This window comes from Heterodontus francisci, chromosome 10, assembly GCF_036365525.1.
Source record: "Heterodontus francisci isolate sHetFra1 chromosome 10, sHetFra1.hap1, whole genome shotgun sequence".
In the NCBI taxonomy this organism is placed as follows: domain Eukaryota; kingdom Metazoa; phylum Chordata; class Chondrichthyes; order Heterodontiformes; family Heterodontidae; genus Heterodontus; species Heterodontus francisci.
This window is the reverse complement of record NC_090380.1, coordinates 26,702,595-26,722,214: the sequence shown is the minus strand read 5'-3', so window position 1 is coordinate 26,722,214 and position 19,620 is coordinate 26,702,595. Positions and strand designations below refer to the sequence as shown.

At 41.2% G+C, this 19,620-nt stretch overlaps 1 protein-coding gene across 1 annotated transcript in view; it reads left to right on the top strand.

Annotated features, from left to right (window-relative positions):
* Window positions 1–19,620, top strand: part of cab39l (calcium binding protein 39-like) — a 94,901-nt gene that overhangs the window by 48,715 nt on the left and 26,566 nt on the right. The window contains exons 5-8 of the mRNA XM_068040301.1: window positions 6,430–6,548; window positions 14,554–14,722; window positions 17,514–17,573; window positions 17,707–17,772. Of these exons, the coding sequence (XP_067896402.1) occupies window positions 6,430–6,548; window positions 14,554–14,722; window positions 17,514–17,573; window positions 17,707–17,772 (414 nt within the window). The remainder of the gene's footprint in view (window positions 1–6,429; window positions 6,549–14,553; window positions 14,723–17,513; window positions 17,574–17,706; window positions 17,773–19,620) is intronic.

The window sequence follows — 19,620 nt, the reverse complement described above, 5'->3', positions numbered from 1 at the left end:
CACCCGAGAACAATCCCCAACTGTGATAATGTGCCATTTCCATCTCTCATGTTAACTTGTCCCTGTGGTCTGAGGGAGAGTGTAAGCTAGTATGAGTTATGGTGTGAATAGTTTTGTGCTGTAGAATAATAATCTAATTGCTGGTGTGTGTTTTCATTTTAACTTGGGTCCCTTTTAAAGCTAGCAGAAAAGAAATTTTCATTCCATCATTCTACAGCAGATTTTAGCTCATGCCTCCAGGAATAAAGTGACCTTGTTATAACCCACTGAGCTATTTATTCCATTATTATTTTGCTCATAAATTTGGTATGATTTCATATCTGTACAAAATGAGTGAATTTGCATCCTATTTTTGCACCTATTCTGAACATGAAGTTTGTGTTTCTTATTGCAATGCTTTAGGGATGAAAATTTAACAATTCACACTCTCCAGTGTGTCTGAAGACTGGGATATAGCCTGCTGCACTACAGTCATTTATTTGCTGCAGTTCGTAAATTAGGATTTGAAGGCCTAAGCAATGGGCCACATTTTCTAACTGCAGTTTCAGTTTGGACACTTAACCGAGGTCATCTGTTTTTACTCTTGGGCAGGGGCAGAAGAGAAGGAAGGTGGTCCTCTGTCTGCACTTGCATATATTTCTGCTGAGACCATTTCGGCGGGGATAAGAATCAGAAGTAATGGAGAATTCAGAGATAGCCTGAAATATGCGGAGATGAACTTTTTTTTTTTGTCTGCAGAACTAGTGCAGGATTCTACTGAATGCCTGCTGAGGCCAAACACCGTATGTGTCTGGGCCCCCCCCCCCCCCCCCACTAAATTTAAATACACTAACCCAGGGGAATAAACGGGAGTAATGTTGATTGAGTCTCTGTCTCATGTTGACCATTCTAGCAGAGAGTTGGAGTGTGACAGAGGCAGATAAGTACTGCAGAGTAATGCATGTACAGGATTTATACTGGCTGTGGTGGACCAGATTTAACAGATGTGTATAGGTGAAATGAGAGAGAGAGCTTGGTGACAGAAAATGAAATGCAGCTGTGCTGAATAAATCCAGAATACAGTGCTTTGCATTATGTCTTCTCCATTTAGGGCTGATAATTGGACTTCAGCATTGACTTCACCGAGTAAACCAATCAGTTTGTAGAACAGAACAAACTGTTGTTGGTAGCAACAAACAGATCAATAAAAGTAAAATAAATTGGCCATGTAGTTGATAGTGAAGAGGATAGCTGTAGACTCCAGAATGATTTCAATGGTTTGGTTGAGTGGGCGGAGAAGTAGCAAATGGAATTCAATCCGGAGAAGTGTGAGGTAATGCATTTGGGGAGGGCAAACAAAGCAAAGGAATACACAATAAACAGGAGAATATTGAGAGACGAGGAAGTGAGAGACCTCGGAGTGCAAGTCCGCAGGTCCCTGAAGTTGGCAGGACAGGTAGATGAAGTGGTGAAGAAGGCATATGGAATGCTTATTGGCCGAGCTATAGAATACAAAAGCAGGGATGTAATGCTGGAACTGTATCAAAAGCTGGTTAGGCCACAGCTGGAGTATTGCGTACAATTCTGGTCACCACATTACAGGAAGGATATAATTGCTTTGGAGAGGGTGCAGTGGAGATTTACAAGAATGTTGCCAGGGCTTGAAAATTGCATCTATGAGGAAAGAATGGATAGGCCAAGGATGTTGTCCATAGAACAGAGGAGGCTCAGGGGTGACTTGATTGAGGTGTACAAAATTATGAGGGGCCTCGATAGAGTAGACAGGAAGGACCTATTTTCTCTAGCAGAGGGGTCAATTACCAGGGGGCACAGATTTCAGGTGATTGTTAGAAGGATCAGAGGGGATCTGAGGCAAAACCTTTTGACCCAGAGGGTGGTGGGTGTCTGGAATTCGCTGCCCAGATTTGGTAGTGGTGGCAGAAACCCTCAACTGATTTAAAAGGTACCTGGACCTGCATCTGATGTGCTGTAACCTGTAAGGCTATAGACCAGGTGCTGGAAGGTTAGCTAATACAGAATGACTCGGAATATTGGACACCATGCTTTCGTATTTAGCTGAAGAACAACTAGAAGACCTAGCAAGACTACTCACAGCATTTAAAGAATCTGTAGGGATAAGCCAGGATGTACAACCTTAGCCACACATGATGTGGATGTAGGGGAATCTGTTCCTATAAAGCAGCATCCTTGCCTCTTAAGTCCAGATAAAAGCAGAAATCCAATACATACTGGAAAACAACTTAATTGAACCTAGTCAAAGTAGTTGGAGTTCACCAATAGTATTAGTGCCTAAACCGATATGTCAACCAGATTTTACATAGACTACAGAAAAGTCAATGCAGTAACAAAGGCAGACTCCTACCCAATTCCTCGCTTGGAAGACTGTTTTGACAGAGTGGGCAGTGCCATCTTTCTTAGATAGATTTGTTAAAGGGGTACTGGCAAGTTCCTTTAACCCCCTGAACTAAAGAAATATCAGCTTTTGTCACACTGGATGGGTTTTTCCAGTGTCTAGTGATACCCCACAGGCTAATGGGCGCTGAAAAACTCCTCAGACGAGTGAACCCAGTAGCGGCCAATTCAGTCCCATTACTCCACAGGACACAGCATACTAAAGTTTCCCACCATCTGGAAATTAGCCAAATTAAACACTTTACTAACCCCCAGAATAAAATGCACCAAACCAGGTATCTTTAAACAATAACAAATTAACTATTTATTAATAAACTAAATCTTAAACAATATTGAGATAAATCTATGTCTAAAGACCTTATAACTTCTTATTCCTCCTAACCCTCATGCGCACACACATGCATTCAAAAACCAACTGTTTAACCAATCTCAAAATGATGTTTTAAATTAGAGCTGTTTCTTAGGAATAACTAAGTAGCTGGGTTGTAAATCCTGGTGATTTACATTCCAAAATTGGTGAGGTGTCCCAGAGTTGAATAGTCAGATGCCACTCAATCGCCAGGTGAATTTTATGCACTGTCAATAATGGATAGGCATTCAAAGTACTTCAGCTGCAGCAGGCATCACACAGTTCTTTCAGCAAAGAGTATAGCAACAGGTCTATTTGGATTTTTAAATTGGCATTCTATCAGTAGAAACTTTACTGAGAATTCCAGAACTCCCAGAAACAGAAAAAGGCAGCAGAAAGGCACTCCTGAAGCAGACACTTCTTGGAGATTGGAAGTAAAAAAGGAATATGTTACTTCCAACAATGCAAAGATTCCTTTTCAAGGGTTTTATTTCCTCTTCAGCCATAAAACTAAACTAAACTAAACACAGCCGGTAGGCCAATGTAGATTTTCTGCTGAAAGACAAATCTTTCCTTCATGGAGTGCATGCTTCACTGGCCTACCAGATCAGACCGGTTCTAGCCAGTCTTTACCCACATTCAACTGATGCATTATGGCATGTGACCTCATCTCAGCTGTCGTTACCTAGGAAATAGGCTTGCTGCTTGCACACACTCTGCTCAGAGAATATAAAAGCTTCTCTCAGTCTTAAAGGTACACAGCCGCCCTTAGTTTTTACAGGATAAAAAAAAATATTCCCGTGACAGTATGCTGTGACCCATGGAGAAGTGGGACTGAATTAACAGTGCACTCCTCCCACCTCGGTCATAACGGGGAGAACGAATCATTAAAAGCAACATCACAGGTCAGCAAAGCATTAAAAATGCTGACAAAGCACTGGGGTTTAATTCTGGGGATATAGAATTCAAAAATAGTGAAGTTATGTTAAACTTGTATAGGACCCTAGTCAGCTGCACGTTTAGCACTGTGCACAGATCTGGTCTCCGTACTAATAAAGACATGGAAGCTCTGAAGAAAGTGCAAAAAAAAGATTTACAAGGATGGTACCAGAACTGAGAGACTACGGCCATCAGGAAAGATTGAACATTTTGGGGCTTTTAACTTTTTGGAGAAGAGGAGACTCGGAGGTGATCTTAGAGATCTTTTAAAATTATGAATGGGTTTGGCAGGGTAGATGTGGAGAGAATGATTACATGTGGGAGCATCCAAAACTAGGTCATAAATGCAAGACAGTCACTAATAAATCCAATAGGAAAATGAGAAAATTCTTTACTCAGTGGTTAGAATATGGAACTCGCTACCACAGTAAGTGGGTGAGGCAAATAGCTTTGGCTTCAAAAGGAAACTAGATGAGCACATGAGAGAAAAGATATGCTGAAAGGCTGAGATGTGGTAGATGGAATGGGAAGAGGCTAATGTGGGATTTAAACACTAGCACAGACGAGTTGGGTTGAATGGTTTGGATTCTGTGCTGTATATTCAATGTAATTCTAACATTCTCAAAGCAGAGTGCCTCAGAGGTTATCTTGGTACCAGAGGTGGAGAAGCTTAAATTCTTGTCATAAAAGTTTCCTTGAATTGGTCACTATTAGGTTATGTAAGCCAAAAAGGCCCCATGTTTGATTCCTTTTTCTCTGCAGAGTTAGCCAGTTTCAAGGATGGTGGTATTGAGGATGCTGCATTTGTCGTTGGTGTCCTAGGGGTGAGGGAGACACAAAGCCAGGACTCCAATTATTGATTGTGATACCCTTACTGGTGCTACGCATAAGTTGTAAACGGGCTGACTCTGCTGTGATGCACGTGCACACACTAAGGACGAAACTGTCATCAAACATGAGCTTGCCTTATGGTGGGTGGAGGGAGAATGGGTCGGGGATGAGTGGAGTAATGAGAAGGAAAGGTTCTATTTGGCCAGGGTAACTTAGGATTTTATTTTCACTTTTTTTGTCCCAAACATTTTTACGCGTGGGAGACTAAATTCTTAAAACTCTTGTAGTGCAGAAAGCCTAGGAGACTGTTGAGCAGTCATCTGCGCTGTCAATCCGTCATGTCGATTATGTTCAAAAGACATGCTTGTTTGAGTTCCTTAAAATTCTCCAAAGGCCGCACTTCATCTAGTCCTGACCGCTATGTTCAATACCACTATGGAGGCCGTTTGTTCCAGGACAGGTAGGTCCTGGGATGAATGGGAAGTGACCATATTTGTGGTTACAGATTAAAGAATGAAGTTGCTGCAGCTAAAACTTCCTTATTCAAAGAATTCGGTAAGGGAGGCAACATTGATTTTGTAACTGCATATTGGTAGAAGTGAATGCAGTGTTGGAACTTAACAGGTCCTTAGTGATTCCTTGTGAATGGGATCTCTTGTAAGCAGTGGATTAGATCTGGCACGAGTCCAACAAAAACTTTTATTTGTCAGCATGGCTCTTGAGAGGACTGGCTCAGTTATGCAACAGTTTCTGGCTTTAGTTGCAGTTGATAATTGGCATCATGGAAAGTTTACAGTTGTAGGTGGGAACGAACTTAGTGTTGCTGCATCCTGGCAGTCCTCACTTATTCACTGTCATTGTTACTTTAAGATTTATGGCTAATGTAGCAGCTTGTCAGCCATATCTTTTTGGAAAATTCAGTTCAATACCTCATATCCAAACTTCTGAAATGCATTTAGAAAATTTAAAACATTTGTCTAATTAGTTTCATGCACCTGGGATTTTAATCTGGTTCTTCACAAGTTTTTGATTGTTGAACTCAAAGTGTTAAGACTGCAATACAATTTGCTTTTCCACATTCAGTTAGTAGGTTTTGTGTTGATACGGTGGATCCATTATATATATCACAGTTGATCGAGCTTCCAAGATGATATTGGAAGTTTAGGCATGTGTTAACCACATGGTGTGACATGGATGTTTCCCCCTGTTCAACTTCCTACCTGACCACAGCGAGTGTATTTGTAATAGAGCTTAGCCCCTTTGGTGTTTTATTTTTCAAATAAACAAACAACAACTGGTTTACTTGTAGGTTTTTAAAAAACAGAAAATCAATTGTTTATTGACCAATTCGCCTTATCCCAAGATTGTCACAACCGCATCCACTCACTCACACAAGAATAAACAAAGAAGGGGAAAAGGAAGGTGGTTTTCATTGGTGGGAAAGGTTATGATAAATCTGTTGAACTCTCTTGAGAATCAAGTTTGAGATGGATGCAGGCCTGAGATCTGTGTCAATTTCTCTCTTGATTGAAGGTCCTATTGAAGACAGTGGGTTACTTCAAGCTCTCATTGCTTTACGATGTAGATTTTTGGATTGTTGGATTTTTCAGCAGGGCATGTGCTTCCTGGCTTGGATGGAAGACTAGCTGTTAGAATGTTTTTTGTCCTGGGTGAGTTGGTCTCTTTTTCCTGCGCTTCCCTCCCCCACTTCTCTCTCTCTTTTTTCCCACCCCTTGCCCCCCCCCTCCCCCCAATTCCTTGGTTTTGACCAGTCAGTTGATTATTTTGAAATCTTGAGCTATCCAGTCTAGTGACTATCTTTTTATGCAGTTATTGTTTTAAAAATAGTCCTGTACTAATGTCAGACTTTTGACTTTGTTACATATTTCATGCAATAGGGGAAAAAGGATGTTACCCAGATCTTCAACAACATTTTGCGGAGACAGATTGGTACTCGCACTCCAACAGTGGAATATATATCCTCTCACGAGCAAATCTTGTTCATGCTGTTGAAGGGGTAAGTATTTATCCAAGAGCTTTCTAAAAAGATTTAATGTAATATAAATGGTGCACCCACATGTTTCAAAGTTAGAGATCATATGTAAAGTAGTCTTGAAATTCAATGTGGAATTTTGAAACCTTGAAGGTAAGGTTTGAATCTGCTACCTGATATTACTGGAAAATTCACTGGCAGGTACTGGTGATGCAGGTCTTGTCAGTGATGAATTGTGCTTGCGGATCTTGCATTTCAGAATGTGGAATATCCTTTGTTTCGTATTGTGTGGCAATCTTGTTTGAATCAAATCATACTGGATGACCTGTCTAATCATTTTTTTAAAAAAACATTTGAAGTGAAAATTCATACTTTTGTATCTTTAACAACCATTTATAATTGAATTCAAGTCCATATTCCATCTGAGTCAAAACCTTTTAACTACTGCTATTGTTTATGGCACAGCTTTTGTGCTGCTCTGTTTTGTAACACACAAATATTGTCTCCTAAATGATGACACATTTGTATACTTTGACTTTTGACCTCGAAGTGAATCCTCACTGCTTATAAATAGGCATTTTGGTGTCGATGCAATTTTCCTGGTGTAACCAAGGAAATTTAACATCATACGTAGGGAATCTTCATCCTCCATCTCCATTTCCCACTGTGTACAAATGCCCCAGTTTGTTACTCAAATGGAAAATGACTGACCTGACGAGAAGAAAGTGCTAGAGCCTAAGTGTTGAGATGCAAGAGCAATGCTTAGCCACCAAGAGGAACTTAACAGGGCTGAAATATACAGCAGACTAGTCATTTTCACCTCCAGTTTAGGGTTGAAATGACATTGCAGAGGAAACTACTCTGCACCAACTTTTCAGCAGATAAATGCAGTTGGAGGTTCAGCAGATGTGACAGAAATCTTTCACCTTCGTCACTTGTTTGTAAGCAACAATTGCAGGAGTCTTAGAGGCTGCAAGGTTCGGGGTGGGGGGTGACTGAAGCAGTAGGCCTGCCAGAAATGCCTTATGACAGGTAATCACGCTTCAATGAGGTGCGTACATCTGCTTGAACTGCCCAAAATAGTCAACCTGCTTGATACCGTTTAAGTGTCGCCTCTATAATTACCCTTAATGTATTGGCAACTGGTTAGTGCCATTTGCCCAATTATAGGCTGCTGTTTGAGAGAAGCAGTGAGGGCACAAGTGAAAGGGGCCTGTAATGCTAAAGGTATCAGATGATCTTGGGTCACCATTTCTGATCAGAGTTAAATCCTTAAGTTTATATTTTTAAGCAAGCAAGCATCTTTCCTTGTGTCATTTACTTGACTGTAAGCTTCAGTATAAATCTAGAACCTTTTATTTCACATGTATTATCCTCACAATGTATTTCAGGGCTGTGGGTCATGAAAAATATACTACACTTTCTGGGCAACATTCAATAGCTTGCATTTCACTTAATGCTTTTCAACATGGTAAGTGTTCCTTGGCACTTCACAGTTGGGGATCAGGACCTAAATGGGGCCATGGGTTCAAGTAATAGGGAAAAAGGGAAAGATTTCTGGCATTTGAAGGTGGAGAGAGATATAGGATGGTGGAGGGGTTTACGAAGGAAATTCCAGTGTGGGGACAAGATGACTGAAAGCTCTAGCCACACATAGTGGAGCAGAGCCAGGGAATGCTTGATGGGCAGGATTTTCTAGATGTTGGGGAGGAGCAAGTCCATGGAGGAATTTATAGATGGAGACAAGTATTTTTCCAATCAATGCATGGATCATAAGGTGGGTGGATGTACAAGTGTCCATCAAGATTGGGGAACATGGTGGTCATTTGTTAGATGGAATACATGGCATGCATCATGGAGAAGGTGGAGAAGAGCCACTTAAGATTGAACATGGAGATGGTTGTGTGCAGAATAGTATACATGGCATGGATTTCAGTTTTGATTTGGATTTTTTAGGATGGAACTGAGGCAGATTAACTGCTGATAGCAGAGTGTCTCGCCCCCATAGTGAGTCGTTTTAAATACACAATGTAAATGGAATAACAGTGGCATCTTGTGCTTGTAGGTTTTACCTTTCTATTGTAATCTGGTGCATTATAATAGAATATCGCAGAGGTCCTTGCTTTATTATGTAAGTAATGAGACCAGAGACACATTTTTTAAACTTCAACAATTAAAAAAAAAAAAATTGATACTTGTCTGACCTGGTTCTTGCCACCTAATTCAGGTCTGCATCTTTCAATGTTTCTCTTATACTGATGGGTGTGAGTGTCTCTCTTTGTCTCACCCCCACCTCTTAATTTTCAACAGGAATGGGATTTTCAGTATCCTATTGATTTCATTTATGTATTTCATTGTTTAATGTTTAGCAAATAGACTATTTAAAAAAATTTTTTTTTTGTTTTTTTATTTAGAGATACAGCACTGAAACAGGCCCTTCGGCCCACCGAGTCTGTGCTGACCATCAACCACCCATTTATACTAATGCTACACTAATCCCATATTCCTACCACATCCTCACCTGTCCCTATATTCTCCTACCACCTACCTATACTAGGGGCAATTTATAATGGCCAATTTACCGATCAACCTGCAAGTCTTTTGGTGGTGGGAGGAAACCGGAGCACCCGGAGGAAACCCATGCAGACACAGGGAGAACTTGCAAACTCCACACAGGCAGTACCCAGAATTGAACCCGGGTCGCTGGAGCTGTGAGACTGCGGTGCTAACCACTGCGCCACTGTGCCGCCCCTAACAGCTGTGCTCTCAGTTGTTTCACCAGACTGCACCATCTTAAGGTTCTTTACATGACCCGTGGTTTGCACACAATTTTGGTTGTGATATTTTGGTTATCACTGAACCAGTTTCTTTGCACTGTGCCCATAGATGCCCAAACATCAGCCATTGTTGGTTAGAATTTTGCTCAAATTCTTTGTATTTTGACTAAAACAAAATTAATCTTCGTAACATTTTAAGTCACTTTCCATCCCTCATTTTACTCCCCTACCGTCTGGCTGCAGGGTGACCAAGGATGGGAACTGAACTTCCAGGAGTGTTCAAAGTTTAGGAAGGACAGGCAAAAAGGTAAAGGAGGAAGTCAATGCAATAGTGAGGAAGGATATTGGCTCGGAAAATCATGATGGGGAATCTGTATGGGTGGAGCTAAAAAACACCAAGGAGCAGGAAACGTTGGTGGGGGTTGTCTCTAGGCCCCCAAACAGTAGTGGAGATGTAAGGGATGGCATTAAACAGGAAATTAGAGACGCATGTAATAATGGGTGACTTTAATCTAAATATAGATTGGTCAAACCAAATTAGCAGTAATATTGTGGAGGAGGATTTCCTGGAGTGTGTACGTGACAGTTTAGACCAATACGTTGAGGAACCAACTAGAGAACAGGTTATCCTAGACTGGGTATTGTGCAATGCGAAAGGATTAATTAACAATCGTGTGCAGGGTTCCTTGGGGAGGAGCAACCATAACATGATAGAATTCTTTATTAAGATGGAGAGTGAAGTAGTTGAATCCAAAACTAGGGTCCTGAGTCTAAATAAAGGAAATTACGAAGGTATGAGGCATGAATTGGCTATGGTAGATTGGGGAACTTTACTAAAAGGGTTGATGGTGGATAGGCAATGGATAACATTTTAAAGAACGTGTGCATGATTTACAACAATTATTCATTCCTGTCTGGCACAAAAATAAAACTGGAAAGGTGACTCAACTGTGGCTTACAAATGAAATTAGGGATAGTATTAGATCCAAAGGTGAGGCATATAAAATTGCCAGGAAAAGCAGCAAGTCTGAGGATTGGGAGCAGTTTAGAATTCAGCAAAGGAGGCCAAAGAGGATGATTAAGCAGGGGAAAATAGAGTCTGTGAGTAAACTTGGGAACATAAAAACTGACTGTAAAAGCTTCTATAAATATGTGAAGAGAAAAAGATTAGTGAAGACAAATGTAGGTCCCTTACAGTCAGAAACGGGGGAAATTATAATGGGGGAAGAAAGAAATGGCAAAACAATTAAACATGTCCTTCGGTTCTGTCTTCACAAAGGAGGACACAAATAACCTCCCAGAAATGTTAGGGAACCAAGGGTCTAATGAGGAGGAACTGAAGGAAAACAGTATTAGTAAAAAAAAAATAGTGCTAGGGAAATTAATGGGGTTAAAGGCTGACAAATCCCCAGGGCCTGATAATCTACATCCCAGAATACTAAAGGAAGTGGCTCTGGAAATAATGGATGCATTGGTGGTCATCTTCCAAAATTCTATAGACTCTGGAGCTGTTCCTACAGATTGGAGGGTGACAAATGTAACCCCACTATTTAAAAAAAAGGAGGGAGAGAAAAAACAGGCAATTACAGACCAGTTAGCCTTACATCAGTAGTGGGGAAAATACTAGCATCTATTATAAAGGATGTGATAGTAGAACACCTGGAAAGCATAAACGGGATCGGGCAAAGCTGGATTTACGAAAGGGAAATCATGCTTGACAAATCTCCTGGAGTTTTTTGAGGATGTAACTAGTAGAATAGATGAGGGAAAACCAGTGGATATGGTGTATTTGGATTTTCAGAAGGCTTCTCATAAGGTCCCACATAAGAGGGTAGTGTACAAAATTAAAGCACATGGGATTGGGGAGGTGGGGGGTGTAATATACTGGCATGGATTGAGAATTGGTTGACAGACCAATTGGGAAACAGAGTAGGAATAAATGGGTTTTTTTTCCAGGTGGCAGGCAGTGACTAGTGGGGTACCACAGGGATCAGTGCTTGGGGCCCCAGCTATTCACAATATATATTAATGACTTGGGTGAGGGAACTAAATGTAACACTTCCAAGTTTACAGATGACACAAAGCTGGGGAGGAAAGTGAGCTGTGAGGAGGATGCAAAGAGGCTCCAGTGTGATTCGGACAAGTTGGGTGAGTGGGCAAATGCATGGCAGCTGCAGTATAATGTGGATAAATATGAGGTTATCCACTTTGGTTGTAAAAACAAAAAGGCAGATTATTATCTGAATGGTGATAGATTGGGAAAGGAGTAGGTGCAACGAGACCTGGGTGTCGTTGTATACCAGTCGCTGAAAGCAAGCATTTAGGTGCAGCAAGCAATTGGGAAGGCAAGAGGATTTGAGTACAGGAGCAAGGATGTCTTACTGCAGTTGTACAGCGCCTTGGTGAGACCACATCTGGAGTACTGTGTGCAGTTTTGGTCTCCTTATCTGAGGAAGGATATTCTTGCTGTGGAGGGAGTGCACAAAACATTTGCTAGGCTGATTCTTGGGATGGCAGGATTGATGTATGAAGAGAGATTGGGTCGACTAGGCCTATATTCACTCGAATTTAGAAGAATGAGAGGCGATCTCCTAGAAACCTATAAAATTCTAACAGAACTAGACAGGCTAGTTGCAGGGAGGATGTTCCCGATGGCTGGGGAGTCCAGAACCAGGGGTCACAGTCTCAGGATATGGGGTATGCCATTTAGAAACCAGATGAAGAGACATTTCTTCACTCAGAGGGTGGTGAACCTGTGGAATTCTCTACCGCAGAAGGCAGTGGAGGACAAGTCATTAAATATATTCAAGAAGAAAAAAAATTCTGTGGATGAACACTGTTCCAAGCATTTCAAACACTGAACCTCACCAACCAGTTTTAATTGTTTGTATCCCTGCTATTGTAGCAATATTAGTACTGCAGTACTGTGGTTTTTGTGAGGGGGAGGGGGGCCGCGAACAACAGATGCCCCTCTACATTGCTTTCATTGATCTCACCAAAGCCTTTGACCTCGTCAGCAGACGTGGTCACTTCAGACTACTAGAAAAGATTGGATGTCCACCAAAGCTACTAAGTATCATCACCTCATTCCATGACAATATGAAAGGCGCAATTCAACATGGCGGCACCTCATCAGACCTCTTTCCTATCCTGAGTGGCGTGAAACAGGGCTGTGTTCTCGCACCCACACTGTTTGGGATTTTCTTCTCCCTGCTGCTTTCACATGCGTTCAAGTCTTCTGAAGAAGGAATTTTCCTCCACACAGGATCAGGGGGCAGGTTGTTCAACCTTGCCCGTCTAAGAGCGAAGACCAAAGTACGGAAAGTCCTCATCAGGGACGATGCTGACGATGCTGCTTTAACATCTCACACTGAAGAGTGCCTGCAGTGTTTCATCGACAGGTTTGCGGCTGCCTGCAATGAATTTGGCCTAACCATCAGCCTCAAGAAAACGAACATCATGGGGCAGGACGTCAGAAATGCTCCATCCATCAATATTGGCGACCACGCTCTGGAAGTGGTTCAAGAGTTCACCTACCTAGGCTCAACTATCACCAGTAACCTGTCTCTAGATGCAGAAATCAACAAGCGCATGGGAAAGGCTTCCACTGCTATGTCCAGACTGGCCAAGAGAGTGTGGGAAAATGGCGCACTGACACGGAACACACAAGTCCGAGTGTATCAAGCCCGTGTCCTCAGTACCTTGCTCTATGGCAGCGAGGCCTGGACAACGTACATCAGCCAAGAGTGACATCTCAATTCATTCCATCTTCGCTGCCTCTGGAGAATCCTTGGCATCAGGTGGCAGGACCGTATCTCCAACACAGAAGTCTTCGAGGCAGCCAACATCCCCAGCTTATACACACTACTGAGTCAGCGGCGCTTGAGATGGCTTGGCCATGTGAGCCGCATGGAAGATGGCAGGATCCCCAAAGACACATTGTACAGCGAGCTCGCCACTGGTATCAGACCCACCGGCCGTCCATGTCTCCGCTTTAAAGACGTCTGCAAACGCGACATGAAGTCCTGTGACATTGATCACAAGTCGTGGGAGTCAGTTGCCAGCGTTCGCCAGAGCTGGCGGGCAGTCATAAAGGCGGGGCTAAAGTGTGGCGAGTCGAAGAGACTTAGCAGTTGGCAGGAAAAAAGACAAAAGCGCAAGGGGAGAGCCAACTGTGTAACAGCCCCGACAAACAAATTTTTCTGCAGCACCTGTGGAAGAGCCTGTCACTCTAGAATTGGCATTTATAGCCACTCCAGGCGCTGCTCCGCACACCACTGACCACCTCCAGGCGCTTACCCATTGTCTCTCGAGATAAGGAGGCCAAAGAAAACTTTGGTTTTTAGTTTGTTTTGTGTAGAAATATTTTCAGCATACTAAAATCTGTGGCTATGGTCCTTCTGTTGAATGTGTGCATCTTTAACCTTGTCAAGCAGATACTGCACTTCACTCTTCTTCATTTCATCTTCTGACCCATTCTGGGTGCAATACATAAGTGTTTCATAGCTCTTGTGCTATGAATACAGGATTGACATAATGCAAGATACTAACCTGCAACTCTTGTACTATAGCTTCCACCTGCAAGTAAAAACGAAGTCCAGGAAACACACAGCAGATCTGTCAAAATCTGCAAATGTTGAGTGTTTTGAAAGGAAAGATCAGTAGTCTTTTTTTTTCAGGCTTGACCAAAGTGAAAGAGGGCAGGGGAGTAAAATGAGGGATGGAAAGTGACGTAAAATGTTATGAAGATTAATTTCTTTTTCGTCAAAATAGTTGTTAGAACACACAACTGTGACTGCTAGATACTGTATTAATACAGTACTTTGAAGAATGAGAAATATAGTAATAGAGAGAAAACTACTGTGCTAATGGGGATTATTTATAGCTTATTGATGGGAGAAAACTTAAGATGGTTAGATGCAGAGTAAGGTTAGCTGTTCTGTGCATTTTACTTCAGGCCTTATGGGCAAGCTTTATTCTGTGGAAGCCATAAAAATCTGTAATAGTCCTACTATAAATGATGTTTGCTGCTACTCTGTATATTTTGAGAAAATTATTAGGGATGGTTCCCGAGGGAAAATTAGACAGGAAGGGATATAGTCATTGAGTGCTGTTTGTTGCTGAAAGTTGAATAGACTTCCAAGCCTGGTTTTTAAATGTTAAAAGTTTGTGCTTTAGTCTGTGATGCTGATGATGATGATAGACTTTGATGTTTGCACTTTGAGCATCTTCCTAAGTATTTTTCTCTTCAGGTATGAAACAACAGAGATTGCCTTGAACTGTGGAATCATGCTGAGAGAATGCATCAGACACGAACCACTTGCCAAAATAATCCTTTATTCAGAACATTTTAGAGATTTCTTCAAATATGTGGAAATGTCAACATTTGACATTGCTTCAGATGCCTTTGCGACATTTAAGGTAAATTGTTTCACTTAACGACTTCATTCATGTTGTGTTTTAACTGTAGATTCTTCTGTAGTGCAGATATGCTTTCTGATGCATCACTGATGTTTTGCATGCTATCTATCCTTCATGCTCCTACTTGCATGGGATTATGAATTCCCATTTATGTTGCTAGATTCTCTGTGCCTTCTGGCATAGTTGAAATAAATTTCAGTGTGATCACAATGTAACCCTTGTAGAATGGAGGCATCTAATTGGATTTGTACATCTCTAAAATGCTCATTTACTGAGTTGGAATTTTTAAAAAGTTTGACCAAGAGTCTTTTTCTTGAACCAACCTAGTTAGTGTGGTGAAGTATTCACTTGAAGCTGTTGGGAGTTGTCCAGTTTTATTCCAGTTATTCTTTGTCGTGATTTGTTACAATTAAGCAGCTAGCTCAGCTACTTCAGAGGGCAGTTAAGAGTCAGCCACATTGTCTCGGACTAGAGTGGTATATAGGCTAGACTAGGTTTCCTCTTTTCAAGGACCGAGTTAACCACTTGGAATTTTACAATAATCCGACAGCCTCGTGGTCATTTTTACTGATACCAACTTTTTATTTTCAGACTTTTTAGGCTGAATTCAAGTTCTCAAATCCTGTTTAAGATTTGAGCATTCATTCTCTGGATTATCGTGTATTGTGAACTATTCTTTGATCTGAATGTCATGTCAGTACTCTTTGGTGTTAGACTTCTAAGCCATCTCAGATCACTCCCTTGTTTCGCTTTCCCTTACATTCCCCCTCCTAACCCTACTTCCTCTGCCTGTGGAAATAGCTTTCATCACAACCATCTGCAGCCACCAATCTGCTCAACCGCACCCTCACCACCTCCTTCGGTGCCCTAGTTCCTATTAAAACTGTTACACTCTTTCACCCTGGCTGCTTCCTCTTGTATGACCATCATCTCCGCTCCCTTAAGTCCAAGCAATGCAGACTTGAATGGACATGGTGGACAGCTAGCTTACTTATTAGTTGCCAAGACTGATGGATCATCTGGAAAGCAAAGATAATACCTGACCACCTTTCTCTACTGCAAACTGTCTTCGTGAGTCCCTGTCGCCATCTCCTCCACCCCACAACATGTGTGACTACATTGTCACTAAAATTTAGACCATCCAATCAGCTGCCTTTGCTACTTCCCCCTCTTCCCCTAGCCTACTGGGCCAAACTTCCTCAAAGATTCCACAGTGCCCTAACCCTGAACTCCCATCTTCTTTTAGTTTCTCTCCTATCTCCCCTCATGCCCTCTACTAGGCTCATCTTGGTAAAGAGATCCACCTCTTGCTCCCTTGACCCTATTCACACTAAACTGCTTATCCCCCCCCCCCCCCCACCAACCCGTCCGACTTTCTTTCCTGGGTCCCATGCTCACTGATATTGTTAACTGTTTACACTCTCCTCGGGTACTGTGCCCCCATCTCTTTCAAATCTGCCATCACCCCTCTCCCTGAAAAACCAATCGATGACCACCTATGTCTTTTGCAGACTAGTACCCCATCTCCAACTTCCCTTTCCTGTCAAGTCCTTGAACGTATTGTCGCTTCCCATGCCCATCTTCCCTGCAACTCCATGTTTGAGTCCCTCTAATCAGGTTTCTGACGCGCCATAGTACAGAAAACGGCTATTATCAAAGTCACAAATGACACCGTGTGATTGTGACAAAGATAAACTGTTCCTCCTCTTGCTTTTCGACCTGTCTGCAGCCTCTAACACAGTTGACCACATCATTCTCCTCCAACACCGAAAGGATCAGTTGCTCTATTTGGATGTAGTAAAGACCACCAAATACCGGAAGGGAAATAGAGAGAAGAATGTCAGGAAATATATGAAATGAGTAAAAATAAAACTATTATGATCATGGAAGGTTTCAACTACCCCTAATGAACTTGTTTAGCCTTTGAATTGTTTAGAGTTAGGGGAGAACTTCCGGGAAGAGGGGAGAAGAACATAACCCAGCTCAGCTTTCCAGCACACCTCTAACAGACCCTGAGAAGTCCACTGTGTCAAATCATTTCGTCTCCTGTCTTTGAACAAAAGCCTTCTAAATTAATTCTCAATGCCACCTGAAAAGAACTGTTCTAAAAGATCCCAGTGACCTGTCTGTGTACTCCGAGACCAGACTGTATGCCAGTTTTGGAACACAACATCTCAACTGCTGTTTCTTCAAGAATGAGCAAGTATTCAGCCCAAGTGTTTTTTTGTCTGTCATAGAGCTTTAAAAACAAAGATCCCTTTTATTTTTTTCAGTTAGCCCCACACACACACCGGTTAAGGTAAAAAGGGACTCTAATATTTCAATCTGTGTATTTATCCTTTACTTCATTACTGGTTAAGACTTGTTTTATAATAAACTGATAATTATCGTGTTTATTAAAGAAATTCGGTTGGTGTGTTTTATTTTGGGATAAAAATAGAGTCTATGGTTGACCGTATTGGTAAGTGGGAAAAAAATTTAATTATATGTTGTGACCCGTGGAGAAGTGGTAATAGTATAAACAGTGCACCTTTCCCGCCTTGGTCACAACATAATCTTGGGATGTTTTACTGCATTCAAGGTGCTATGTAAATGCAAGTTGTTATAGTTGTAGTAATGTTCTGTACTTGAATATGTCAACTAAGAGCCAAATTCCCCACACATCCTGAGACTTCATCTTTGAAAGAATTTGGATTGAAGAGCAGTAACCCACCAGTTGGATACGCTTTTTCAGAACTGAATTATATTTTCTCCCAGGTTTAAATTTAACTTGTACAATATTTTGTTCCAGGACTTACTCACCAGACATAAAGTAATGTGTGGACAGTTTTTAGAACAGAACTATGATCTGGTAAGTAAGCAAAAACAATTCTGGTACTTGGCTTTGAAATTCTTCTGCATTTTAATGTTTTCTTTAAGTGTTTAATGAACTTCTAAACAAGAACTGAATTTCTGATTCGGTCAAATTTATTTTTTCTTTCAAGGTATTTAATGACTATGAGAAGTTGTTGCATTCTGAAAACTATGTGACAAAAAGGCAGTCTTTGAAGGTAATTTTTGTTTAATTTTGTACTGCGCTTAATATTTACCAACAAGTATACCAAGTGCCAACGTTTATCAAATTGCTTGCTTCATTTAGATTTCCTTCCTTTTAAAGGAAATCAGAATATTTTGCCTTTAAATTGGCAGACTATCTGGATATTCGTTTGAAAAGATACATGTGAATAAGTTATCATAGGAATAGAATTCAAAAGCAGAAATTATTTTAAACTTGGGTAGGAACTTGAGACCACACTTGGAGTACTATGTGGCGTTCTGATCTTCATATTATAAAAGCTTATAGAAGGACTGGAGAAAGTGCAAAAAAAGATTTGAGGGTATAACTGGAAAGACTAAACTGACAGAGCCTCTTTTCTCTGGAAATGAGAAGTCTAAGTGGGGACCTGATGGACGTCTTTAAAATTATGAAGGGGTTTGATGGGGCCGATGTAGAGAAGATGTTTCTGCTTGTGGGGGAGTCCAAAACTATTGGCTATAAGTATAAGACAGTCGTTAATAAATCCAATAAAACATTCAGGAGAACTTATTCACTCAGTGGTGAGAATGTGAAGCTCACTATCACATGGAGCAGTTGAGGCAATGAACATAGATACATTTAAGCGGAAGCTAGATAAATACATGAGGGAGAAAAGAAGAGAAGGATAAGTCGATAGGGTTGAGATTAATTAAATTGAGTAGGAGGAGGCTTGTGTGGTGCATACACACCAGCATAGCCAAGTAGCCTGATTCTGTGCTGTAAACTATATGTAATAGGAAAACATTAACTTTCCCTGTCCAACGTCAGCAAGCAATTCTTCTGTAGTATGTGACCACAGCTAGCAGCACAATTGATTGTCTACTAACTGTCAAAGTATCAGCTTCATCTAGTTGGTTCAAAATAAACCTGTATCCACGTTTGCAATAAAATATTGCTTACAGAAGTTGAACATTTTATTGCACATCTGTAATGCTTAAAAGCAGTTACCACTAAAGCACCACTCTTTGTGAGAATTGGTCTACTGTTGTACAGTGACACTGATTTGGTTGCAATAGGCAAGACATGCATTTTAAAACCTAATTTCAATTTTTAATATCTATTAGAGATGTGGCTGGGTACTTCAGACTTAATTTTGCTGGGATGGAGGTAGAATCAATGAATGCCTAGAAAATGCCATGTTCATGAGAGCATTCAGAGACAACACATTGTATGCTGCTAAGTTTCAGTTAACACAGTGCCTGCTTTGTTCTGGAAAGAATTAATGTAAAGGAGCTAAGTAATATATGCAAGTCTTGGTTCAAGAATCATTTTAACTTAATGGCCTTAATTCAACTGTGCAGGATGCCATTAGATTTCTTTTATCCAGATAAAGCATTAAAGGATATCAGAGGTATGGCTTGCTTAGTGAGTTTTCCAGTTCTTAATCCATTGGAGTCTCCATGGTGGCTGAAAAATTGCACATTGTTACAATTTAGTATTACTGAGTTAACCGTGTAGCAGGTTGAGAAGAGATTTGATAGAGGTGTTCAAAATCATGAGGGGTCTGGATAGAGTAGATAAGGAAAACTGTTCCCATTGGTGGAGGGATCGAGAACAAGAGGCACAGATTTGAGGTAATTGGCAAATGAAGCAATGGCGACATGTTCATCCAGCGAGTGGTTAGGGTCTGGACTAGCTGAGAGTGTGGTGGAGGCAAATTCAATCGAGGCATTCAAGAGTGAATTGGATTGTTATCTAAAAAGGAAGAATGTGCAGGGATACAAGAAGGTGGAGGAGTGGCACGAGGTAAGTTGCTCTTTTGGAGAGCCAGCACAGACACGACTGGCCGAATGGCGGCCTCCTGTGCTGTAACAATTCTGTG